Below are 26,779 nucleotides of genomic sequence, written 5' to 3' on the forward strand. Positions count from 1 at the left end.
AGAATGGAAAGTCTAAAGCAAAAAGCCTGAGTGAGGTGGACATTTTCATCATGGTCTCCAAGGCCTCCTTTGCGACTTGCCATTTTCTGTCCCTCTCCTCCTTGTTGCGGTTTCCTGGGTCCTCACCCTCCAAACTCCATGGACCTTTCAATTAATCTTTAGGAAATGAAAAATAATAGCAATTAAACAAAAAACACTTGGGAGGTTTAATGTGTTTATTTTAATTTGTTTTTCACCTGTTGTACATGTAGTGGAAAATGATTCTTTGCACAAACTGACAATGCTGAAAAAGCCTGGAGGTTGTGTTCTTTTGCAGGAAAAAATTAATGCTTTCTGAATTAGGGTCATGATCAACTTGTAATGCTTTTTAAATCTTGCTTGAGTCAATACCTACTAGACTGCAGCACTCTAAACCTTCATTTTGTAATTTAAAGTACCACATGGGTTGACACACTGAATCAAAACATTGATTTGAGGAGAAATGTACAGCTTTCACACACATACAATGCCACCTGACATAACTCTCACGTTATTTAAATTTTTTTAAATCGCCTTTTAAAGTATTAACCTAAAACAACAAAAGGAACGGGAGGCAAATGTATATGCAATGAAGTGTCAATTCCATGTGCACGTAGCAGAAATACAGCTGGCCTGTAAACCTGGACCTGCATTTTAGCTGAGCCATATGTTCCAGTAACAGTTGAGGTCTTTCTTGAATGCAAGGTACATTTGGGGTGGTATGCACGCACAAATTAACTGATCCGCTGTACAAAAACCACTAAAAGATCCTGCCACATATCATTTTGGGGTGCAATAAGACACCACATGCACGTCTTTGTACCAGATCTCTTGATTCTACAAATGCTATGTGATCTGCTCTGTGATCTTTGAGAGTGACATCATAATGAAATGGCTGCAACCCTGCTTCTTAAACAAACTGACATAATGTGCTTTAAGTGACGCAAATTCTTGAAAAGCTCATGTGGAATGCTTAAAATCACTTTGTTTAAAGCCTGTTTTAAAGTGTTTTATAGTGACACAGTTACATGGATGATTAATGCCTTTGACTTTTTTCTTTAACTTTATCAATAAAACAAGTGCAGCTTTCACTGACAGTACATCATGTGGTACTTTAACCTATGTACTATTTTCATCGGTTAATTTTGGAGTTGCTACAAAGTTTGTAGCAACTCCAAAATTAACTGATAGGAAAAGTTTGTGTGTCTGTGTGCGTGGTTAAATTGTGGAGTGGATTAGCGGCTAAGGACGAACAATGTCCAAATATCCAGAAATTTAAATCAATGTGTAAACATATGATTTTCATGCAGTTCAAGGATGGGGCCAGTATTAAGCTACAGGACGCGTTTTCAATATAGATATGTCCAATGTGATAAGTTAGCATTGTTATACAACATATTACATACACTCAGCACGAAGCTACATAACTTGTCACAAAGCTCAAATCATGCCCAAGGTTCTTGAACATAACAACATGCTCACTGCACTCAGATGACCTCTACAGTCACCAGATCCCAGTCCAATAGAGCACCTTTGGAATGTCATGGAACAGATTTACATCACAGATGTGCAACAACCATGCGATGCGATCCTGTCAACAAGGAGAAAATTTCAAATTTTTCCAGCACCTTGTTGAATCCATGCTATGAAGAATAAAATCAGCAAAGGGATCCAACCCTGTACTAGCAAGGTGTACCTAATAGAGTGGCCAATGATTGCATTTATATAGATAGGATATGTTAAAGCAGATACGGACAAGATGAAATAATTCTGAGCAGACACATTAAGGATTACATACATGTATAAAGTGATTTATTTGGTGTCAGCTTTGAACATATTAAACACTTTATACTCATCAAATCAAAACATGTCTTCCTTTGCACAACAGAAGACACATGCGAAATGTATGTACATAATATTATGTAAAAACAATATTGTGGCATTTTATTAATTAACTTATCTGATTACACATCAAAAATAAAGCGTGCCTTTTCATTTCATTCCATTCAAAAACTAAAATGTTCATTAGGACAGTTTCAATAACATGAAATAAGCCATTTTATCATTTTTAATAACATTGTCTTGCAAATGGGAGCTGTTGGGGCACATGTACACAATTCGGTTTGAATAATTAGAGACGAGCCCAACGTTCCAGTACCTATGAATAAATTAGAAGCACTGCGTACAATAATTGAAATTTACAAGAAGCTGTTGATCTTGACTGATGCAGCCGCCCCGAGCAGGTGATGCTGGGCAGGAGATAAGGCCTTTTTTCACTTCACTGCCAGCTAGATGCATAAATAAGTTGAGGTCACTGTTCTGTTAGCTCATAGTGGTTTGTATTGGTCCTCCTCTTGGTGCACTTGTATCTCTATTCATTGGAGAAAGTAATGACATCATAGTGGATGCCCTGTTGCTGCAGCTCTTCCAGTTGCTCAGGTGTAGCCTCAGTGTAGACTGTCTGGGTCTGTGTCATGGCTGCGTCTGCTACGGCTGCAGGAACAAAGATCAGAGTTCATACTTTTCAGCTTTATTTATACTGAAGCTAATATTAGAAATAAATTATATTTTGGCAAGTTTTAAACCTACTGATGATGTTTGTTTATCACTTTCAAAAATGTCTGCATTTAAGGAATTACTTACTGGCTTTCCTGAAGAAACCTTATCATATATTTGGGACAAAATTATAAGAAATTCATAAAATCCAAAAACTTGGAACTGAACATCAACTGAGCACTCTCATAAGAGCCAACCTGTGACAGCAGAGTGGGCAGCAGCCTCCAGATCTTCAGCATTCACGATTTGTTGATCAGAGCTGACAGGTAGGTACTGGATCTGACCGTCGTGACTTACAGCAATCTACAAATAGAACAGAATAGAGTTTATTTCAAACGTGAAAATAACTGAGTTACAAGAACAAAAACTTTGTAAACACACACACAAAAAAACCAAGATAAAGACATCAAGTTGTCATGAATATCTCTGAATCCCACACAATTATTATGCTTGAAAAGGAGTAGGATGAAGTTTACACTTATTTGTTCCCGCCCAATTTGCAAATCAATGTTCAGAGTTTGGCATGTAATCAGATAATATACATGTTTAACTATATACAAGTTTACACTCATATACAATACACACAAAACAGTTTGAGCTCACAAACCAAAATGACTAAATAATCTCTTTTATATTTGTTTTTAAATTTGAGTTATGTTTGGACATAATGACATTTCATTTGTCTATAAAGTTTGACTTAACTTTATAGACAATTCCATGTATATGATTCAGTTGCACTAGTTGTGAAGTTGCTCAATGTAACCAGTTAGATACTGGTTCCCATCACTTCAATTTAAAAATACAAAAGCTTCTAAATTTGGATGTACAGATGATTACACACTGAGAACAAGATTGGAGAAATCCAATAAAGTATTCACAAACAGCTCCCACTCCATCCTACACAGAGGTCCATTCAGCATGTTTTAGATCTTAGACCTGTCTCACCTGTTGCTCCTGGACAATGGTTCTGTCATGTTCGTACTGGATTATCTGTCCGTCTGGCATCTGAGGGCCAGTCACAGAACCAGTTACAAATGAGACAGATATCCTCACTATTAAATACTGCATATATATGCACCGTTTAGGCAGTCAAACACTTACCTGTATGTGGTTGCCATCAGCTACTACTACATACTCTTGAGGAAGTAAGTGTTGAACTCCATCCTGTGAGATGATATACTGGACCTGAAAGTGAACATGGGACAAATAAGGTGAGATTAAATCTAACATTGATACTGATTATACAATACCACAAAGAAGCCTTAGGCACTTTCATGATTATTGTGTTCTATCACACACAAGACTATAAACCACCTCTGAGGCCCCAAATTTATCTTGATGCATGGAGCCAGAATCAGACCTTCTTTTTGTACAAACATTTTTTTTTTGCCTTTATTTTATAGGACAACAAAGCTTTTCAGACAGGTAAGTGGGGAAATATAATGGAGGAAGACACAAGGCAAAGGGCACTGGGTCAAAATTAAACCCTGAACCTCAACCAAGTGAGATAAACTGACACCCATGAGTCAAAAGCAAGGGTGGCCATACAAACATGTTATACAATAAGTTTAAGCAAAAAATATACATTAAAATACTTTAAAATCACGTTTCTTAAAATTTTAATGCATACGCATTTTACATGCACAGCGGTAGAATGATTAAAATGGAACTCACCTCAGTCACCTGGTTGTCTCCCGTCATCAGATGCTGGACCGTCTGACCGTCTATGGTGGTTATCTGCTGGATGTATGCACCTTCCTCCTGATTAATGCACATTTAAGGGTTCTTATTTATCAAATGTTTAGCAGTTACACGTGCAAAATCAATCCATTTTGGAGAGTACACCACATACATATAGGCTGTACTGTGTGAGAGCTGTTACCTGGTCTGACAGTGCTTGTTCCTGAGCTACAATGATGTGCTCCTGTCCTAGAGCCTGCAGCCGCTCGGGAGTGATCACTGCCTGATGTCCCTGCAGGGCTGATGTACACACACATACACACATTAAAATATATTAACTTTGTGTTCATTTTTTATCTGTTTTACACTGAGGCCTCTGTTTATGGACTTCTGACCACTGACACCTTTGCGTTTACTGTTATTATTACTTTTAAGCACAAACTGTAAGTCTTGGCTTGTATGATCCTGTGTTTCTTACACTGTAGTGTGGCTAATGCCTCCTCATCGCTGTTAACTATTATAGTTTGCTGAGACGCAGTAGTTCGACTTTTGCGAGCAGGATTATCCTGATTGTGAAGACGCTCCATGTGAAACTTCAGATGGCCATTGCGGTTAAACCTGAGTTAAAAAAAACAAAAAACACTCACATTAATAGCTGTTCTGTACCTCTAATGCCTAATGAATACAGATGTGTTAGATGCTCCCACCTTTGTCCACAAAGTTTGCAAGAAAATGGTTTCTCATTGGTGTGCGTCATCATGTGTCTGCGTAGGTCTTTCTTGTTCTTGGAGGCAAAGCTGCAGTTTGGACACTTGTGAGGACGCAGGTAGGAGTGCTGTCCCATGTGGGTCTAACACAAAACAGAACATTAATCACAATTCAAAGGAGCAAAAGTTAGAGCGAGATGTTTTTCAAATGTCATTAAAATGGCTCAGAGTATAAATGTCAAACTAAATGAATATGGGGGTGTACACCTCTCAATTATTGTTTTTTTACCCCATTTATATTAACTCATTCACTGCCAGCCATTGGCAGTGAATGAGTTAAACCCATTCACTGCCAATGGCCAATTGACGTCTATAGACGTCAATGGCAGTGAATGAGTTAATATGAAGCTGTTTATCAATTTTAATTGTCATCACTGCCTCCAGTGGAAAAATCTAGCTAACGTTGGCCAACTTTCCACTGATAAATCTGGGGTTTGGAAGGACTCACCTTGACCTCAGGCCAGGAGGTGGAGGTGAAGTCACAGTCAGGACACTTAAAAGTATTGGCATCCACGTGCGCCCTCTTGTGGTTCTCCATGTCCGAGCGTCCATGGAAAGACTCCATGCAGATTCGACAGGAAAACCTCTTAGTAGTGAGACTGGGAGAGCCCACTGCAGAGGGAGAAGCTGGAGCTTCGCTGCTCAGCTAACGGAGAACAGACAACACAGTCAAGGAGTGGAAGACAGAGATAGTAAATCTGTTTATGGTATAAACTACAGTTGCTAGTTACCTCCACTTGTTGCAATACACCATCAGCCAGTGCTGATGTAAGATAATACTTGTCACTTTTCAAGCTCTCTGACCCAGAAACCTCTAAAGCTTGAGAGGGGCTAGACTCCACATTACTGAAAAGAAAGCAGTTTAATAAGATTAGAAACTGCTGAGACACCAAAATGTCCTTAATATGAAAGTAATCTCTTGCTTATGAAATATTTGAACATAAGCTACAAATTGGACTGTGTGTGCTATGTTACCTATATCCAGGACTACGGATTTCTTCAGCTGCCTGCTCCACCACACTGAAGTCCCCTCCCCCCTCATAGCCTTCAATGGCGATGTGGGTAAGCTCGCCTGTTTCAGAGGTGGCAGCCTCGTAGGCCTCTTGTAGCACTGTCTCGCCATTCTCAGAAACATGGAAGGTCAAGATCTTTTGGCCCTGACCGGACGCTGCTGTCACCGTGCTCCATGTTCCCTTCTCCAAAGCTTTTCCATCTGACTTCAGCACTGCTACCTGTGAAAAACAATCAAGATATATTTTACCGTTATTATTTTTTCGTTTATTTTATAGAATACAATGCTATCTTTCATGTAACCGTTCTGAAATTTTGATGAGCTGACCTGTAAGGAGTTCCCAACCAGCTCCCGTGCATTGCTCATATTCAGCAGTAGGTCCAGGGCATTCTGAGCAGATAGGTCGCTGGATTCAGCTGAGGAGAAGCACATGGAGAAAAGTTCAGAGCTTGTCATTCAGGTTATATATATAACACCATAAATATTTAATATGTTTTCAGAGAAATCCTTACTGACCTTGTTCATAGATGATCGTGGTGTTTCCCAAAGCGTCCTGGGACACTGAGGCGTTTTCCATGCCCTGCATGGCTTGCAGTGTTGCAGAATCCACAGTGACCTAATAAGATCATGTTAAAAAAAAGAAATAAAGACAGAAAGAAAAAATAAAACAAAAACTATGGTTATTTTTTAAGAGTAAATAATATTTCTAAATTTTGCAAATTGCTGAATTTTCATGCATATGGACATTTACAAATAAAAAAAACAACAACAATATACAATCTCATTATTTTGTTATTTTCATGTTTTTTTCCCTTCTCACCCCCCATTGGCATAAAAGTAACACAAGATAACAACAAATCAAACTTACAATAGTGTTCTGCAAGCTCTGTGTGTCTTCATGTTGCTGTTTCAACTCTTCTATTTGCTGCAGGGTGAAGAAAGGTCTGCGCCGCGTCTTTACAGGCTCTTCAGGGTGAGCCAAAGACCACTCTTCAAATGCCTCAGCGTGGCGACACTGCACATGAAGGCGCAGGTTCTTCCTGTGCTTAGTCATGAAGTGACACATATCACAGGAGAAAGGCTTCTCGCCTGGAGAAATTTAAAAAACACACAACATCAATAAGTGAATTCAATAGGTGAATTTAAACTCAAGCTGTTTAAATTTAGCGTTATTGTCTTTCTGCTGCACTGACCTGTGTGTTTGATGGCCAGATGGGAGACGAGAAACTCCTCTTTGGAAGTAGAGTATTTACAGTAGTCGCACTTAAAAGGCCTGTCGTTGGTGTGGGACAGCTGATGGTTGAGCAGCAGCTTCTTGTTGTCACAAGTGTAGTCACAAAACTCACATTTGAACCTGTCACATTAACACCAGAGGGGCATTAGTTATGATATCACACTCACACCTAAATTATTTATTCTATCAAAAACTATTAACCATTGTGATAGCCTTGTTTTTAAAAGAAGACTGACTGGTAGATGACAGAGTAAAAGAGGAGGAATAGAAGTCTGAGTACTGACTTGTTGTCCTCAAGACTCTGGATGTGGGTTAGGAGGTGCATTTTGAAAGTGTAACGCTTCTTGAAGGATTTTCCACACTGCAAAGACAGAAAGGCATCTTAAACAAGAAAGTAAGCGAACTTCCTAGTGGAAGAAGAAAGCAGGAGAGAATATTCATTAGTACTGGTGACACACCTCTGTGAGATAGTGAGATTACCCTCTTTTTTGTTTGTTTGAGTTGCCATATTTAATTTAAAATGATAAGAATATGAAAAGAATAGTTCTTGAACTGCATAATCCTCTTTCTGACCTTATCGCACATGTGTGGTTTCTCTGAGCTGTGGGTTTTTAAGTGCTGAGTAAGTCTCTTTTGCATGGGATACACCCTGTGACACACAGGGCAGGGGAACTCCGACGCCTTCGGCACCTGCAATAATCAGACTAAAAATCACAATGCTGACCTCTTACAGTAAGTAGCAACCAGCAAACAACAGAAACTGAAATTCTGTCAGATTATTTTGTAGAATTATTCTTAAACCACATATATGCCAATAAGTATTGTAGATGGCATTCAAATATAAATTCTTACCGACTCTGTCTTCCTTTTCCTGCAAGAGGAAAGAGAAATAATCAGTTATATCGTCAACAGAAAACTTTATGAACATGTTCTTTTTCAGGAATAACTGAGTTTGACCACAGTTGCAACGCTCATACCGCTCTTTGTTGTGGACTGCCGAATGCCGAATAACATCTTTCTTGTACACGCTTGTGTAATCACACTCCTCACATTTGAATGGCTTGGTGCCCTCGTGGTTGAACATGTGCTCCTGTAAAAAAAAAATGTTTTAGGAAACTGTGGAAACATGCAAATAAACTGAGGTTAACTTGAGTGTGTTGTGATCTGTTTTATTGCAACTGACCTTGAGCGAGGACCAGCGCTTGCAGCGATAGTTGCACTGCAGGCACTTGAAGAGCTCCGGATCATTGCCTTCATGTGAGTCGATGTGGAAGCGCAGGTCTTCTAGAGTGAGGAAACGTGACCCACAGATGTAGCAGTTGTGAGGTCTCAGCAGTGGTTTGAGAGATTTGTAGTGCCGACTGGGAGATAACAAAGAGAAAGAAGAAATTAGTGCATTCTAAAATATTTTAATGGAATTTATAATAAAATGTTAAAAAGACTTACTTCCGATTCATATACTTCTTATATTTCTTGCGAAGGAAGCGCCGGGATGGTCTGCCACGTTTTCTTGGGAAGTACTCCACCTCCGTCCGTTGGTTGGATGAAGGATCTTTGTTCTCAGAGTCTGACTGGCTAATTACTGCCTCAGGTGCATCTCCATCAGTCACCGTGGGTGCACTATTGTCTAGGCCTGAAGAGCTTGCCTCTTCAGACTCATTAGCATCCGAACAAACCCTAGGCTTCTTAGCAATACTTTCTGCTTCTGCAACAAAAGCGGAAAAAGGAGAATATATTTGCCTAAGGTTTTGCATGTAGGCTCTCTAGGCTCGCAGTGATAGGCTGAAAACTCACCTTTGCTGCTGTAGCCTTCATCTACAACTGAGTACTTCCTTGGACGGCCAGCTTTACGTCGGGGACGCCCTTGAGGAGAAGAGGAGGAGGAAGTGGGAGTTGCTGACTTTTTCAGAATGGCAGGTGGTCTTCCTTTGGAATCTTCATCAGCTGGGTTGTAGTCGCTGTCCTCTGGAGACAGATTATTTTTAATCAGTGTGAGGGATAAGTGGAAATGACAGTGAGAGCTATGTGATTGAGTAAATGCTCATTAACAAGAAAAGTATTAATGTTATAATCTATTCAAAGACAGAAATTTGCATATTACATCTATGTCTTTTTCACTAACTTTCAGGATCATCAATAGCACCATCATCCACAACGTCATCCTCCTCTTCTTCTGCTGCTTGCTGGGACTCTGCAGCCTTCATCTTTGCTGCCTCCTCCCTCTCTGCCTTTTGACGGGCTAAGGTCTCACTTTTAGGAGGTCGTCCACGTTTACGCTTCTTTGGCATTTCCCCTAAAATTGTAAAAAGAAAAAAAAAGGAAAAAAAAAAGAAAAGACATTTTATCTATATACTACCAAGCTTGGTGAGATAACAATGTCATGGCTATTATTCTGCTAGCTTACCTGCAGGTTTGAAGTGTTTGTCTCTCATGTGGTTGATAAGAGTATCTTTGGAGGCACTCTTGTATGGACACATTTTACACTTGAACTGCTGCACGATCACTACCTCCATCATTTCCTCTAACTCAGCCAGGTTTGGTGGTCGTTCTCCAGAGCCTTCTGCTACAGTTGATGTCTCCATGTCCCTGCCGAGCCCAGCTTCATCCTGAGAGCCTTGGGGCTCCTCTTTGCTGGGTGAGCAGTGCTGGGCCAGCTCAGGTTCTGCATTAGAGGTATAGGTCCCACTGCTGCTGATGAATGGGCCCGGCTGGCTCTCGCTGCCTTCCAGTGCCTCTGGAAGCCCACCTGAACCTGCCGTGTCTGCCAGAGGATGGTCTGAAGAGGAACTGTCGTCAGTATAGAGAGAAGCCTCTGGGCCATTGCTGCTCTCCATATAACAGGAGTGCTGGGGCTGCTGTTGAGAGTGCTGTGGCTGATCTGGATCCTGGTTCTGATCATCATCTTCATCATCGTCGTCCTCCGCTTGGTAACGAGAACAACCTGGCTGCTCAGAGTCTGCAGCTACAATACATTCCCCACCATACTCAGTCGCATACTGACGACTTGTCTGAGTCCGGTGATCTGCACTACTGTCAATGTAACTGCGTGAATGATGTGGCCGCTCCCCGTCATCCACTGCACGCCCAGGATACCCAGCACTGCACTCCACCACATAGTGACTTCGGCTGGTAGGATTTGAGTCAGCTCCACTGCACCCCACATAACCAGGCAGATCCTGGTCACTGTTATTCCCACTATAGTCAGGGAAGCCTGAACGGGAGCGTGTCTGGTCAGGTTCCTCGCCTGAACACTCCACATAGGAAGATGAAGATTCCTCTGTCTGGTCTGGACCATCTGCACTGCAGTCCATGTACTGGGAGGGGTGGGAGTGCTGTGGCTGGTCAGGCTGGCTGCTGCTGTCTTCTAAGTAACCTGAATGTCCAGGCTGATCATCGGGCTGGTCAGGCTCAACATTGCCTTGCAGGTCTCTCTGGTCAAGACAGGTGGATGTGGGACCTTCGGCAAGAGCTTCTATTGCTATACGATTGGACAGGGCAGAAGATGACATCTGAGCTACCATAGGAGCACCTGCACCAATAAACAAGGAAATGATTAAAAAAATATTCCTGAACTTTGTTTAACTTTGTTGTCATCAGCCTAAACAGATTTTAAGTATAACAATATAAATGTATATTGCTTTAAAATATAAACACATTTCTAATGTAAAAATTATTTTGCTAGTGGATAAAGATCAAATTAAAGCATTCAATTCATACATACATGACATTTACAAGCACTGTAAACAAATATAAAACATATAAGAGTCATTTATCAGAATTATTATTTTAAATTATTCTGGCCAATTGAAAGATGATAAGTTAGCAGGAACACCCCACTTACCGTCATCTGGACCTTGTAGTATTAGATACTGGGTTGTTTCTGCACCCCCATCTTCTGCACTGGTCACAGCTATACAACCTAAAAGAAAAAGATATAAAATCTCATGCCATAAAGTTTTCAACATAAGACAAGTTCATCGTTCTCTTGTCAGGACATGATGGAAAACGAAGAGTCATTAAAAACATATACCATTCATGATATCGGGGCCGATGGTGGATTCTATGATCTTGTCAATGGCAGACCCCAGATCTGATGAGGTAGAAGCAGTTGAGTCAGAAACCATCATAGCCCCTTCAGAGACAGCACTCGAGTGGACCAGCACTTGAGCTGACTCAGACACAAGCACCGACTGAGTCACCGTGGAGACACTGGACACACTGGTGGACTGGGCCACTGAAGAGGAGTCTGGAAGATGGACCGATGAAACTCTGACATCTGTGCTAGAGCTTGTTTCTGGGATGAACACCTTAAGAGTGAGGGAAAGAAAGGATGACATCTGGAAACTTACAGATTAAAAAGCTACATTCATCGCTGTTGTTTTTTTTTTGTTTTATTTTGTTTTGTTTAACCACACTGTATTTTTAACTTACCACAAGTCCCTCCGAGCTCTGTCCAACATGGCAGTCAGACTCTGGGGCCTGTGCATGAGAAGCAGCAGCATCACTGCTGTCTGCAGACATCGCCTCTGATGACTCCATTCCCATGCCACTTTCAGATGGCTCCTCCATCCCTGAGGGACCTGCATCACTGCTGCTCTCCACCTCATTTTCCTCCAAATCCATAACTATCCACAAGAATGAAACAAAAAAAATTAACCAAACTACTCCACCTATTTCTATTTTCCAAAAAAAAAAATAGATCTACACTACCATACTACTGTACTGTAAATCTAAGGTGTCATCTCTTAAACATACCTTGAATATCCATACAAGTACTGTATATATAGATATATGCAACTTGCACATAGTTTAAGTACGAAGGAAGATCACTATTTGTTTTTAAAATTTAGACACTCTAAGCTATGTTATATGGAGTTAAACAGCAACGTATTTCATAACTTTAAAACCAGTAAGACCTGCGGACATTAGGGGCTGAAAAAAAATTGTCTAACTTAATCAACTGTATTTAAGTAAGAGTGTATTTGCTGAATAAGGCTGTTGCAGTGGATCATAACTTGTATACTGCCTAACTCCTGTCAATCAGAGCCAACTCTAAATGACCTCTGAAGGTTTTGTGGTCACTTCTCTGTTTCCAAGGTCAGATTGAACTCTCTATAGTTTGCATTTAGTTGGAAAGACCAAACTGAGCAGTGCACACTAATAGTTTGCTTAGGTGTAGTTCCGATAGATTGTTAGTTTTCATAAACTTTATACTTCTTTACTGGTTAGAGTTAAATATGACTTCATTTGTTATAGCAGACTATGTTCAGATAATGTGTACTGTAGTAGCTTTCCATTGCAGCAACCACTGCAGTGCTTGATATTGTTACACAGTTTAACTAAAAGGCATTACGTGCAAGTGAGTTTGTTTCTGAGCATTTACCCCAAAGCCTTTTGCTTCTGTTAACATCGTATCTTTTGACTCTTTATTTTTAGTAAATATCATGGGTATCTTGATTCAGGGAAAGAAACTCTTGTGATTTTCACACTATCATAATTTGTTGAAGACCCAGGAACAAAGTTTTTTATAAACTTGCTCACGACCAAAACAGCTAACTGGCTAGCTTCCATATAGCTAACCAGCACTGCTGTTCGCTTAACGTCGGGCTTTTGTGGGGCTAACAACCGACACTTACAATCATAGAACTTGTGTTTGAGCAGCACAGTACAGTTATAACCTAAATGCTTCTGCTAAGTCGCCATATCGGGTGTTACGTGATGCAAAATAGCATGCGTTAGCCTTTTTTAAACGGGCCTAGCTGCCCTTCATCCTGCCTGCTCCGCGTCGCCATTTTATACCAACTAACCCACTTTTCCATTCAGGCATTCTGAAAGCTCTACTGGGGACCTCGAGGGCCTCCGCTGCGGCAGACCGCCCAAATTCTCTCCCTGAAGAAAATAAAAACAATTTCCATCTTCGGCAGGAGAATCGCAGCTCTTTTTTCTTACCGTATATTTTCGAGTAGTAGGGTGTCCTTTGGTGTGGAGGCGCTAATTCGAACAGAAGTTACTAACCGATAATTGTTGCTTCATTCTAGTCGGGCACCATGAGTATCTCCTCGCTTCCTGTCCGTGCAACCGGATCTTATTTATTGTTTTTATTCAAAACGGAGCTTTTTGTTTTAACCAGTCTTAATATTTTTTTATTAACTTCAACATTTTATTTCTAATAATCACTTGATCGTTTTTGGTTGTTGCAAATATTCGTGAGATATTACTATGTTTTTACTCATTGAGTGGACTATTGTTTTTAAGAGGAAGACGTATTACGTAATTGGGTGCGGAGTAATATGCGTGCACACTAAACCTTTAAGTTTCATAATGCAAACTAATTCATTTAAAGCGAAATGGTTAACCAACTTACTCAGTGTCAAAGATATGTTTTGGAACACATTTCTAAACCATGTTTTACCATGTTTGATGGGTGGGGTTACATTTTTGCTTAAATATTGATTATAAAACAGAGAAGCTACCCGTGAAATGTTCTAGTTTTCATAAACAAGCTCTTCTAGTGTGGAATCTTGTATGAAAGCATAATGTCTCTCCAACCAGTCAAATGGAATAAATTACCAATGCTGATTTGTGAAGGCAGTGTCACTAAAAAGCAATATTCCTATAAAGGACAAACACTGACCCTCGATATTAATTATTCTTGTTGTGTGTGTGTGTGTCAAAATGTTTTGGAATGATGTACAGCAATATATTGGACAAAAACTGAGGAAATGATAATTAAAAACCTAACATACTGCATTCAATTTTTGCTGCTTGTAGGAAAATTTCATATTCATAAATCAGATATGCTCCAAACCAAGTATTGACCACTTCTGTCAATACTTCTACTTCTGCAGCTTCTTCAGTGTTACTATTGGTCTCTTGAAATTCTCCCTGACCAGTTTTCATCTTTGAATTAATTTTTAGGGGGGTCATTCAGTTCTTTGCAATGTCAGTGTTGTCCCATATTTTCTCCGGCCTTATTTTTGTATTTTTATTTTTGTAGTAACTGATACTTTTCACCAGTGAGATCCCTTTGATGCTTTGTAAGCTCTTTACAAAACATGACTTTTCTTACAACTGAGTAAATGCCAAGAAAATCCTCCCAGGGCAGCTGAACTTTAATTGGGGTTAATCGGAGTCTTTTAAATTGATCGGGGGGGGGCTGTTTACTCAAGACGCTTCAACCAAGCATTACTTGAAGGGTGTCTACACTTATGCAATAAGCTCATTGTATTGTTTAGTTTTTAAAAAAATATTTTTTTCTGTAACATATTTGTTTGTTTTTTAATTTGAATTGTTTGGTTTATATGTCACATCAAAGGTAAGAGGGGTTTTGAAATGATTTATTGTGCTCTTATTTTTTCTGGCATTTTAACACAAGTGTGTACACTTTTCACTGTGTATGTTTTAGCTGTCTTGAATTGTCTTCAAAGCATTTCAGTGTGTTTTTAGTGAATGATTAATACTGCTCACAGGGTTAAATTGTTTTCACAGAAAGTTTATTGCATTGATAGGCAAGACTTTGATAGAAACATTTAGGGATACATCAACATATTAATATCGATTGATATCGGTCTCATTGACTTCCACTGGCCTATCACAAACAAGATGGCAATCACTGATACTAGTTCATGATATCTCTTGTATCGCATCAATTTTGATGGCTAAACAGATTAATATTCAAAGATAAAGTAATGAACTGTTATTTTTAACAATGGCAGTTCTTTGTTTTCTTTGCACAAAGGGTGAATAAATAATAAACCAATACAATCAAAACAAAAACATCGGCTATTGGCAAACTTCAAATTTTGATCATATCAGTATCAGTAAAGAAAATATTTGGTGCATCCCTACAAAATGTATTAAACCTCTTAAATAATTTATGTGTAGGAGACATACCTTGTCTTCCAGTGCAAGTAATTGGCTCTGAAGCCATTTTCAGAAAAACACACAATAATTGTACAAAACAAATAAGTTTGAGACAAAAATAATATTAATGTTAGATATTGCTATAAATATCAAAATAATCTAATACTGTTAATAGTCTGAGCCTGTCAGACATGGTAATTATTTTGCAGCTCCGGGGTCTGAGCCAGAGCGCTGTTAAGAATAATTAAGTTTCTGTTATAGGCCACCATAACCATCAGTTCACAGACAATCAGACTGAGGGAAGGCAGTGCCAAACATTGCAATTTGCTCTAGTGTACTGGGACTTTGGCACATTTTTAGGCCGGTGCTACATGTTTTATAACCAGTATGACTGAAAGACAATTATTCACATCCCAGAAAGCACGTAAATCAGCACAGCAGGTGCTACACAAAAACACTGTCACATTCTGCCAGACAGCAGCTGGGAGAAATGGGTACCACCACATTACAATTCCCAGCTCAGTATGTGTGTATTCAGTAGCGGGTGTCTGATGAGCACTTGAGCAGGTCATATTTGACATAGCCAACACGGTCCACCTGCCTGCGGGAATTCATACGCCAGTAGAAGCGATCCCGGCAGAAGTAAGTGTGACCTATAAGGAAAATAATGAAGTTAATATAAATTAAAGCAAACACCCTAAAGTGCTCTACTGCTGTTTTTTTTTATGTTTTGGGGGGCTTTTCCCCCTTAAACTTAAGAGAAAATTTACATTTTGTAGTTTATTTACCTTGGTACTGGAATACATCATGAGCATCACTGGGGATACCACCAAAGACAACATCAGTAAACTTTGGATAGCCCTTGTCAATTGTCTGGGCCTTCACATCCAGCCTGTTTAGATCAAACAAAACAAAGAGAGAAAATGTCATTAAAATGGCAAAAAAAGTAGCAGTTTTCTCTTAAATTCAGGACTGTCAAGGCTGAGTTTTAACCTACCTCCAGAAGTTCTCCCCACTGAAGAGCAGCACTTTGCCTTTCCCCCTCTGCAGAGCTCCCTCCACTTTCTGAATGTTGTTGGGCAGGCCTAGTTTCTCAATGCTGCGGGGACCCAGAACATTCTGTCCTGTGTAAACCCAGAATCTGCTCCCTGTAAACAATAAAATGATCATTATTAGACCGTCAGCACTGTTGGCTAATACAGGCTGTTAAACATTGCATGAGGGTTCATTACCTGAGAAGAAGTACAATTTCTTGGTCAGACTATCCTCAAAGGCAGAGTCGATGACAGCTGGAAGAGCAGGCCACTTGTTAGAAATAGAAAAGGGCCCTGCATTGCTGCTCCCGGACATCTTCCAGTAATGTCTATAAAATTGACACACAAAATGTAACATTTCATGTGCTTGGAAATCTTGTTTTTACTTGTTTGGAAAAGAAGAATGCGATAAAGTAGGATGAGTAAGCTGCTCACCCATCCTTGAAGAAATGTAGTTCTCCTTGAATCACAGTGATGGTGTCAAATGTGTCCTGCTTGCAGGCATCTTTGGTTGGATCCACAGGTACTGCAGTAGTGGTGGTGGTGGTGGGATCAGTCGGCTCAGTGGGCTCAGCGGTAGGCGGTTTGGGGTTAGGTGGGGTGGGCACAGGGCCAGTTCTACTTCCTGAAAAAATATATAGTTTCATGAGAGATATTGCTGCGAAGTTAGGTACATTAACACTTTAATGCCGCATGCTAAGAAGAAACGCTTACCATAGAGATACTGAATGCCGCTAATGTCATCGCTATGCAAGGAGAAGTCTTCAGCATAGCTGTACATGGGGTACATGAGAGCTTCTCTAATGTTGGAGTGATCCAGGCCAAGAGCATGTCCAAATTCGTGGGCAGCCACCAGGAACAGACTATAACCTGTAACAAATATATTAAATATTATTAATGACTAATGATTCATTTTAACCTCCTCTTTTTTTCTGCCTTGTGTTTGTTGCTCACCCTGGTCAGGACAGAAGCCCCATTTCTGGTCATCATCATAGCTGTCAGTGGTGCTGCACCACAGCTTGCCATCTCCTCGTCCCTCACTTGTGCATGAGTGATACTCCTTACCCAGGAACACAAAGGGGAAGTGGCAGGGATCTCCCTCAGAATTTCCACCAATTACAGCTATATCTGGATAAACAGAGACATAACAGCAGCAGTTAAACAAAAATAACAAGGCACTGTGGCAGCACTGCACTGCATTTATGTGTTGTGGTTTATGTGTTCCCTCACCACGACTGGGACAGAATCCATATTTCTTATCCTGGTCAAAGTTGCCTGTGGTGGCACACCAGCGGTAACCATCACTGCGGCCCTCTGTGGTACAGCTGTCATACTCCTCCCCCAGAAAGGTGAAAGGGAAAACACATGGAGCTCCACCAGCATTTCCATCAAAAGTGTATAGAACTGTTAGGATGAAAAGAGAATAGAAGTCAGCATGTCACAAAAGCAAATCCGCTTATCTGGGTGACCTGTGACATGTGATTTGCCTTGGAGAATACAGTGTCAAGCTTACGTTCACTTGGGCAGAAGCCATATTTCTTGTCCTTGTCGTAGTCAGCTGTGGTGGAACACCATGGCAGATTGTCTGTGCGGCCCTGTGTGGTGCAGGTGGAGTAAGATTTGCCCTCAAAACTGAAGGGAAAGTGGCACGTGGCGCCATTCGCATTTCCAAAGTGAGTCTTCACAACTATATAGACAGAAGAGACCGGACATTTAATTACATTTAAAGTGAACACTAGGGGGAGACAAATGCTTGTTGCCGGTGTTTCTAATTACCTGCTCCTTTCCCCAAGGTCCAGAACTCATCATCGTCGAAGTGGGCGTCTCCCTGAATACCCTCACCAGGGGGGTAGGCATGGGCTAGAAGGCCATCCTTACCATCAAATGGGTAGGGGTCTCCGTGGTCTGAATAGAAATGTGCACTTCACATTAGTGTTTGGTTTTCTATGCAACTATGTTGCGTCAGCGCGCATAAAACAAATCAAACGACCATCGTAAAGCACATTACCCTTTTTCCCAAACGATATCATGATGTCAGCCGTGCCGTCATAGAGACGGGTAAAAGTCAGAGGGGTCACATCACTCCACACCTTAAACGCTCTGGCAAAAGCATCGTCAATGATAGCGCTATCCATGTCTGGGGAATAGTTAAGGATCCTGTGGAGGAGATAAAATAACATACACAGTCAGAACTTCGTTGCACAGTCCGCCCCTTACATAGTGAACTCAGTGACTTTTTTTTCTTGCTCACCTATAAGTAACATCTTTGTGGTCCCACTTGAGGTCTCCTGCAAAGGTTTGATAGTTGGCCACATCAGGAACTCCGCAGCGAGGTTTTTTCATAGCATCCAGGGTTTCTTTATCCAGCACCCCAGTCTCCTCCAGCCCCAGCTGATTCTGCATCCTCTTCAGAGCCTTGGCGGTGGACACCATAGACTGGAAGCCACTGCGTTCCACAGTATTCATGTAGCCGAAGTTCTTTAGGTAATTCTGGAAGGAGAACACGACAAACCAACATTACTGTGTTACTGTTACAATCCTTCTGCAGAAATTAACTTTATCTGTATTTACACTGTCTTTCTGCAAATATCCCACTTATGCAATTTTATTCTGTCTGAATAAAATAGCCCTCATACTTACTTCTGCCAGCTCCGAATCAGTCATGTTTTTGGGAATGTCTCCTGGAAAGGTGACAAAGACGGACTTCAGGGGAAGGCTCCATCCGTTTTGTGTGCTTATGCCCAAAAGTAAACACACAAGTAAAGTACAGCATCTCATGGTGAGATCTACTGTAGGCTGGCGCAAAATATAACAAAAATATTTACTAAGAGTTTGCAGTCAGCAAGGACTCAGACCAAAAGAAACAAACTTAAAAAAAAGCCAAAATGATTCTCCTCTGATGTTGGATTTTGCTGCAGCTTTGGCTCCCTTCTTCGTTTTGACTGGAGGCTCTTGCTGTAGTCTTGCTGTGATGTGCTGCTGGTTAAGGGTTAGGGATCCTTGTATTTATACATCAAAAAAACTCTTAGTCACCTGACCTTATTCCCCTCCCACACAAAAACCGCATCCCTCCTACATACATCTTGGCAAACTGTATTAGTTGAATGAACATAGGGACTTTCCAAATATCCACTTTTAGCTTTACATATAACAGCTAATGAGTGACTGACCTAATGTAGTTTTGGGTAGATTTGTCAGACTGGAAATGAGTGTTACTGAATGACTACCTGGCAATGGCTGATAAGACCAATTTTGGTAAACAGCAATGCTTGTTTTGTGTTTTGATTAAAATAAATAAATAAATAATGTATGATGCCAGATACCCACAAAAATAATTAGGAAATGATGAAGTACTTTGAAAGTTTTATGTGTTTTCAGCCATTCAAAAAGCACCAAAAAAAAAAAAAATAAACCACCATAAAAACCATTCAGGAAATAACAAAAGAGATTAACACCATTAAACAAAAAAAATAAACAAAAGGTTAAATTTGAACAGTGAAGTTTTTTTTTTTTTTTTGTATTTTTAAAGCATAACACACTCATCGTGTCATCATGGGACTCAGCTAGACACTTCTGTTATTTCTGCTCAAATTATTGATATAAAAAGATTTCTGCTTCCACTTTTTTCATAAATACAACTTGTTTCCTCTTTTTGTTAAGTTTTGAAACCAAAGGAAACATGAAACTAGGTCAAGCCAGACGCAGGATCGCATTGAAAACTTGGAAAGAAAATGTTGCTTTGTTAAGGCAGTAACCTAATGATTTCTTGTATTTGCTGCATTAAGCATTAGTATGTATCATCATAAATGGTAACAATGAAATCAGCACGCACTCACATTTACTTCCTTTGCAGTTTACATTTTTGCAGTTCAGATTTTTGGGAACTAACTGCTTCATCATTGCCTGCCAACTACTGGTGCAACATCTTCAATTGCTTTATCCCCAGAATGACTCAATTCATTAGCAATTACTAACATGTCCTATTTGGCAAGAAGCACTGCGTCAAATGTTTTTGTATTCTTCCCATAAAGCTCTCATGCACGCATTGATTTCATAACAATTTGAGACATCACTGAAAAACACATAAACACAGATATGACTTAAGGAAAACTTGTTTTTTAATCTTTAATCTTTAGAGAATGCCAACTATGTGTACTGCTGTGTGAATGTTGAACCATGAAATGTTGATATTTTGGGAGATGTGAATATCAAGGTGGGAGAGGATGTGTCTCAGCCAGCATGCCATGACTCACTTGTTCTCACATGAATGGTCAAGACTACAGATATGGGGCTTTTTGTCAGTGAACACATCCTTTCTACTGTGCAAACATGTTTACTTAGTACCTTCACAGATGCAGGAAAATAAACAACTCGTTTTGCAGAGTCAAAATGTCTTGTGTAAAAAGCAGAGAGGGTATGTCTTGTCCAAGAACTTGAGAATAATGTTTTACTAAGTAAAGTGAATGACTATAAGATCAGTTGGCTGTAAATAGAACTAGACTGAGTTTTAAACTTGGAAATGCAAAGAACTGTATGCACATCCTCTGACCTAAAGCTGTTGGGTTACCTTTTTTGGTAAAGGAAATGGTGTGCATACAGTATTACTGAAGAGGAGGGTTGAAATTTTGGACCTGTGGTTTATTGAGGAAGATGTATTTCCGCATCTCTGAATTCATGGTTTCCTGGTGTGGGTGATGCTTCATACATTTTGACACATACATCCTTTGTTTGCCATTTGGTAATGTTTGTTGACGTACACTAGAAATGATGTTATCTTCTCACGAAGAACATATTTTTAATTCTATGTCTGCAATTCGCTTTGTTTTCCCTTGAACAGCAGCAGTAATGGTCCACATCTTTCACATATCTGTAAAACTTCCAGGCCATTTACCTGTCTCCATTAAAGTCACATGAAAAAGAAAGTGCACACTTTTTGACTTCTAAGGTTAAGTATCACGAGAATCATTAGAATTATTAAATACAACGTCATGAGAAAAATGTATTAAACAAAAAGTTTTGGCTAAAATGCAGAAACTGTGTGGAAACTAAGTACTGCTTTCATAGGAATTAAGAAATAGCAGCCAAAGAGGGAAGACATCAGCAAAAATCTTTGAGAAGTAACTGCTGCTGCTTATCAATGTGAGAAGAGTTTTAAGACAATTTCCCATTAATGTCCATCGTGTGAAAAGTGGAAAGCATTTAAGTCTTCCATACATCCCACCAAAATCAACCGAAGGTCAGACAGTGCAACACTCACATCTCACACCCTACAACCTTTAGTTAGCATGTTAAATGTTTAAGTTCATGACAAACAAAAAGTATTCTAGAGTCAAATATGAGACCATCTGTCGGCCCACACGGGGTCATGCTACAGGACAATGGTCCCAATCACACCAGCTAATCTAAAACAGTGTGGCTGACAAAGAAAAGAATCAAGGTGTTGAAACGACCCACTCAATGTCTAGATTTCAACCTGACTAGAATGGTGTGGCAAGACCTTAAGAGAGCCACGCGTTACCAGATGTCCACAAATCTCAGTGAAGTGAAGCAATGCTGGACAGAAAAAAGAGCCCAAATTCCCCCACAATGATGTGACAGACTGATAAATCCTATTACATCACTGAAAACAATCACTTCAAGCTGAAAAGTTGCTTTTGCTGCAAAGCTGGTTCTACAAGCTATTGAGTCACATGGTGCAGTTTCTGCATTTGTTGTGGTTATTGTTAAATAACTAATGATATGGCACAAGACAGTATGCCATTCATTATTGTTCATCTCAGTATTTAAATAATTTTAGCACCTGCACAGAACCAATTTTTATATTATGTCCTGATATGTAAAACCTTAGAACTGAAAGAGGATGTACTCTGTTTTTAATGTGTATATTTTACATTGCTGTGTAAAGAGTTCATACTTTAACATATTTTAACAGAATAGCAATAAGTAAATAAATAAATATACTGCCACTTATATTTGGCGATATGGCTCTTTTTTTGGACACACATCCCTACCTTCCAAGTACATACATGAAAAAAAGGGAGGACTCCAGTAGAGTATTAAAACAGATATATTAAGTTAGTCACAAAGGAGATGGAGGCTGGGTTTCAAAGTGGCTTGCAGGTGGCCAGCAACTGTAGGCACATTATATGGAACATTTGCAAGTTGAATGTGTAGAAATTTATCAGTTGAACCATTAGCCATTAGCTTATATGTGCTGGCAGTTGATCTACCGGGACTGTATCGGAGCTTGAATTCTTTGGCCTTCTTGACGTTATGCTCACTTTGATTTAAGAAGAATGAAAAATGTCAGTGTTCCAAATTTTATGACATTTGTTGCCTTTACTGACTCCTACTAACAAACCTAAACCATGTTATTGCAAATGAACTGAAAAATGTACCCGTCTAAAATGTCTCATCTTGCCAGCTACATTGTAGCACACTGCATGCCCTGATATTCTGCTATATCTTTGGGTTCACTGATTTTGTTCAGTGCAGAATAAAGCAGTTCTATTCAGCCTCAAAGCAACAGCTGACATAAATCTCTCTTTAATGTAATGCCCTTTCCTCCCTTTTTTCTTCATTTAACATGATCTAACTGTTATTTCTGCTTATTTGTAGCTCCGGAAAGGATTCCCAGATCTCGTTTCAAAACATCTGCCTCTGATTTCACATGGCGTCAAAGGTTTAATGAACATGGCTCCATGCATTTTAACAAATGCCACATTTCATTTGGTTTCACCACTGTGCTCCCAAAAAGACGTCTGGCCGAAAACCTTGAAAAATACACATTTTTGCATGGCATCATTCCAAAATTCGCCCTCATTCACAGCTCAGTCTGTTGGCACACACCACGTGACCATATGAGGTGGCCGACTGCGTCAGCAGTGAACTGGATAATATCAGAGTGGAGTTGCTAGACCCTCACAGCTAAAGTGGGTTGGATTTTTTGGATTAGGTTTACTGTGCAAATGACTAACTTATGTAATACCAAAAAAGTCATCATTTGTGGCCTCTGTGTATTTTCCCTGGGGTTGCTAAAAAACACACACACATGCAGATACTATAAAAACACCATTTTATAGCCAAGAAATGTTTTGAACGGTGGCAGCAGAACTGTGTGAGTGTTTCACCAAAGTGTAATTCATACCCTCATTTTTTTCAGCCAGCCTGGATTCAATGTTTGCAGTTTTGCAACTTTGCCCTTAATTGTTAACATGCCCTGTTTACTTTAAAACTGCCTTGTTAAAGCAAATTGTTTATGTCTTATGGTATGTTACTAGCAGGCAGTTCATTTCCTGTCTGCGACAGTTGATGTGGTTCCTTGGCTAGCTTCGTTTTTCAGCTGTGTTGTATTTTATGACGACTGGCTTGCTGACATTGTGGTGGGATTCAGAGATTGTGCAACAATCAGGAGCATTACTTGGTTTGATGTGGAGGAAATGTAACCCCGTCACCACGTCCAGGTACTTTACGCAGCCTGTGCTGAGTCTGCTGAGTCTTGCAGAGTCTTCTGGGAATGGTTTTGTTTTTACGCATGTTTATTTTGGTTTTCCAAGACAGGCTCTGTATTTCTTTCTTTTAATTTTGATCGCTCCATGTTCTTCAGTTCATTACTACAGTAGCAGTGAAACTAAAACAGTTTTTACCCGTATGTCTCATGTATTGTCTCTGAATATCTGTAGCACTTCATAATTTGTCCAGATACTATGCGTGCTTGTGGGTGAAACTGTCACACTAAGATCATTGTAGCACAGCACACATAACAAATGACACAACCAAAACAAAAACTGATGAAAACAAGTCAATGCCAGGGGCGGAAACCATGTTGTGCCCTCCAATCCCTCAAGGGTCACTCATATAACAGCTTGTCTATAATGAGTCATAAGTCAGCGTGAAACACTTGACAGAAATATTTCCATGAACAGACTTTACACAGTTGTCATAAAGTTGAATAGAGTCATATGAATACGAGTGTAGGAGCACAAGAGGCTGGAAGTTTGACTCATGTCTCCCTGGATCAGTAGACAGGAGTAATTATTCTACTTCGTCAATGATAATCAGAATGCAGGCCATTAGTTTGGGAATATTTCTTGTTTATTGGCACAATATTTTTCCATATCATGCTTTATTGTAAAAATCTAATAAAATGTTGTAAAACTTAGGAGATGGGAAAAATGGATACAAAAGTGGATACAATTAAAATATACTTATTACTATCGTCAACATCAGGGATTTTATATGCTAAAAAAACAATAATAGTGACGCTGACAATCCGAACAGTAGCAATTCATCCATTATCATGTTTACTCTAAAACACACAACACAAAACACTGAAGGTCTTCTTCTTCAACTACTCCTTCTTTAACTTCTCCAAACTGTATCTATGGTTGAGTTAATCCTGAATCTTTCTTCAGAATTCTGATGATGACAGAAGATGATGACTACACTCAGCCAAGACATGTGGAAATAAGTTTTGAAACACGGTGCAGTGCAAACCTGATCAATGCAGTTCAAATTTGCCATGTTCATGGTCCAATTATTGTGTTATTTCCCTGGCACAGAGTCCATGATGACTGCTACAGTCATAGCCTTCCTCTGCGTCTCAGGTACTCTACAGGATTGGGACACACTGGCACTGATTAATGAAACAGGATGTGACAGAGAAATCTCAGACCAACATGAGTACATGTAAACTGGTGTTTTGTAAATACTTGCAGAATCAGCTCAAGTCTTTGAGAACATGTAGCTTTGTTCAACTATCATGAAAGAAGTCACGAAGAGAGATGTATACTTTTACTTCATGTTTTTTTTTTTAGATTAAAACATGAAACGGGGAGTCATAAAAGGAGAAAAGGGCCACAGCAGGAAGGGAACTGGATATGTTGTGGTAGACATTCACGCCTTAACCCCTAGGCCACCATACGACCCCGGGGAGATATCGTTTTAAATAATGCTGCAGGCAATTTGTGTGAAGTACTGTCATTATATAATATCACTAAAAAGCAACAGAGGGGTTTGGCTGAGAGCCACTTGTGGGGGCAGACAGTGTCTGCTGCCACCGCAGAACAAGTTAAGGCAGGCGGAGTAATGTTGACTTTAAGGACAGCCATCTTTCACCACCACCACCATTAAAAGCTAATTACTCCCAGTCATAAGCAGTGGCCTTTTATGAGCGGGTGCCAACCAAAGCACAGCCACAAGGAGTGACACCATGGGCTACGGTGGGAGCTCTGATTGCCCTAAATATTATTTTGGATTGTTTAACTGCATATGGAGCAACGCCTTCGTAACTCTTATAAAGAGTTGTTTTTTTCAAATCTGCCACAAGGAACAGGGAAGGAAAAACAGTTAACCATTACACTCCCAGAATGCAAAGCTGAGCACGGCAAAGTCTATTCAGCAGGTTTTTAAAAACCACAATCTCAGAAAAATGGGAAAAGAGTTGGGAATTTCCCTGTCCTCATTAAAAAAAAAAGTCCTGAGAAAAAAGCAGCTGATAGCAGGTGGGAAGTGAGTCAGACAGCAGTTCAACTGCCTCTGCACATTTTACTTTAGACTTGTCGAGGCAGGCAATTATCCCTCCCTCTGATGTGTGTTTGCTGGTGTTTGCGCTTACTGTTACCATACGTGGGGCTGCAGGGGTTTGAACTCACACAGAGTAAGATAAATGCAGCATTTTCCTTCGGGGTAAAAACCTAGATTTGCACACAATATGTGTCATTTTCCGGCACTGCAGTAAACAAGTCGAACCCTGCCTGGTTGTGGTTATACATCTGCTCATGACTCTTCCTGTGTCATTGAAGTGGACAGCGCTGCATTCAGCGTAACATTTTACCATCACGAACTTGTTTAAAGTTGCCTGAGAAGTGGAGCAATAAAAAACATATTGTCTCTTTACAATGGGGACAGAATTTTAGGTCTAGTGACGGTGTGTGGGTGAGCTTCTGTGGATGTGGGAAGATTTTCTGGAACATACTGTAGGATCAAGGTCAGATAGTCAAGAACTTCAAACAGCTGGCTCGTGCTCAGAAACCAAAGGAAAACAAAAATCTTGTTTGTGATCAAAAAGAGAGATGATATCCTGCCTTAAAATTGTGCAAAATCTTGATTTAGTTTTTTTTTTTTGCTGAATTGTACAAAGAACATTGCCAAGTTAAACAACGCATGTTCTTTCATAGCTAAGAAATCTACATCATATAAGCAGCACAGTTTAGCATGTCATTATGTGTAGCAGTGCTGTGTTTTCTTTTCCCTGTGCCCCCCCCCCCCCCCCCCCACCCTTTTTTTATAATTAGTTCCTGTAATGGCGCCAAGCAGGTCTTTGGAGCTGTCATCAAAACTATTTTAGATTAAAAAAAAAAACACTGATCTGTCCTCCAGAACCTGCAGGAGATGCTTAATGAGGAAGTCGGAAGTCAGCCAAATCAGTAGCAGCTTCTCTTGGCACCACCACATTTTAATAAACTTAGTACTAAGTGCATCTTCACCAGTAGGTGGCACTCTGTCATAAGGGCAGTCAGTGAAGACAAAGGACAGCACTCTGGTATAGGGAATTAGTGTCAGAAAGAAAATGCACCACTAAGCTTTAACAGCCATACTGTCCATTGATCTCTTA

The 26,779-nt window shown here is 40.0% G+C and overlaps 2 protein-coding genes across 2 annotated transcripts; both read right to left on the reverse strand.

The window, feature by feature from the left end:
- Positions 1-1,801: 1,801 nt before the first annotated feature.
- On the reverse strand, positions 1,802-14,246 carry LOC113013475 (zinc finger protein 335). Its single transcript, XM_026154397.1, has 28 exons — positions 13,217-14,246; positions 11,699-11,892; positions 11,298-11,574; positions 11,109-11,186; positions 9,672-10,796; positions 9,390-9,560; positions 9,062-9,232; positions 8,714-8,972; positions 8,451-8,628; positions 8,245-8,357; positions 8,120-8,138; positions 7,841-7,957; positions 7,552-7,628; positions 7,227-7,387; positions 6,902-7,122; positions 6,550-6,649; positions 6,361-6,449; positions 5,997-6,253; positions 5,753-5,867; positions 5,470-5,667; positions 4,962-5,104; positions 4,733-4,872; positions 4,457-4,554; positions 4,249-4,335; positions 3,676-3,759; positions 3,520-3,579; positions 2,772-2,877; positions 1,802-2,511 (listed from the first exon to the last, which is right to left on the reverse strand). Exons 2-28 carry the CDS (start codon positions 11,888-11,890, stop codon positions 2,390-2,392), a joined length of 4,758 nt encoding a protein of 1,585 aa, XP_026010182.1. The 5' UTR covers positions 11,891-11,892; positions 13,217-14,246; the 3' UTR covers positions 1,802-2,389.
- A 751-nt stretch (positions 14,247-14,997) lies between these two features.
- Positions 14,998-19,217, reverse strand: mmp9 (matrix metallopeptidase 9). The gene is made up of 13 exons (XM_026155146.1): positions 18,805-19,217; positions 18,416-18,654; positions 18,173-18,321; positions 17,941-18,069; positions 17,678-17,851; positions 17,395-17,568; positions 17,119-17,292; positions 16,879-17,034; positions 16,600-16,789; positions 16,363-16,493; positions 16,128-16,278; positions 15,919-16,022; positions 14,998-15,783 (listed from the first exon to the last, which is right to left on the reverse strand). The coding sequence occupies exons 1-13, from the start codon at positions 18,940-18,942 to the stop codon at positions 15,665-15,667; spliced, it is 2,028 nt and encodes a 675-aa protein (XP_026010931.1). The 5' UTR covers positions 18,943-19,217; the 3' UTR covers positions 14,998-15,664.
- Between the last annotated feature and the right edge of the window lie 7,562 nt (positions 19,218-26,779).

The sequence above is a fragment of the Astatotilapia calliptera genome, chromosome 20, assembly GCF_900246225.1.
Source record: "Astatotilapia calliptera chromosome 20, fAstCal1.2, whole genome shotgun sequence".
In the NCBI taxonomy this organism is placed as follows: Eukaryota; Metazoa; Chordata; class Actinopteri; order Cichliformes; family Cichlidae; genus Astatotilapia; species Astatotilapia calliptera.

What these genes read in the sequence shown, in the direction of transcription:
- mmp9 (XM_026155146.1), bottom strand. Translation starts at nt 18,942, where the DNA reads ATGAGATGCTGTACTTTACTTGTGTGTTTACTTTTGGGCATAAGCACA. An exon ending in GGGCTTCTGTCCTGACCAGG is followed by an intron (nt 17,035 to 17,118) that starts GTGAGCAACAAA and finishes TATTTGTTACAG; the next exon opens with GTTATAGTCTGTTCCTGGTG. An exon ending in CTACATTTCTTCAAGGATGG is followed by an intron (nt 16,494 to 16,599) that starts GTGAGCAGCTTA and finishes TCAATTTTATAG; the next exon opens with ACATTACTGGAAGATGTCCG.
- LOC113013475 (XM_026154397.1), bottom strand. Translation starts at nt 11,890, where the DNA reads ATGGATTTGGAGGAAAATGAGGTGGAGAGCAGCAGTGATGCAGGTCCC. An exon ending in TGAAGGCTACAGCAGCAAAG is followed by an intron (nt 8,973 to 9,061) that starts GTGAGTTTTCAG and finishes CTTTTGTTGCAG; the next exon opens with AAGCAGAAAGTATTGCTAAG. An exon ending in CCATTGTCCAGGAGCAACAG is followed by an intron (nt 2,878 to 3,519) that starts GTGAGACAGGTC and finishes TTCTATTTGTAG; the next exon opens with ATTGCTGTAAGTCACGACGG.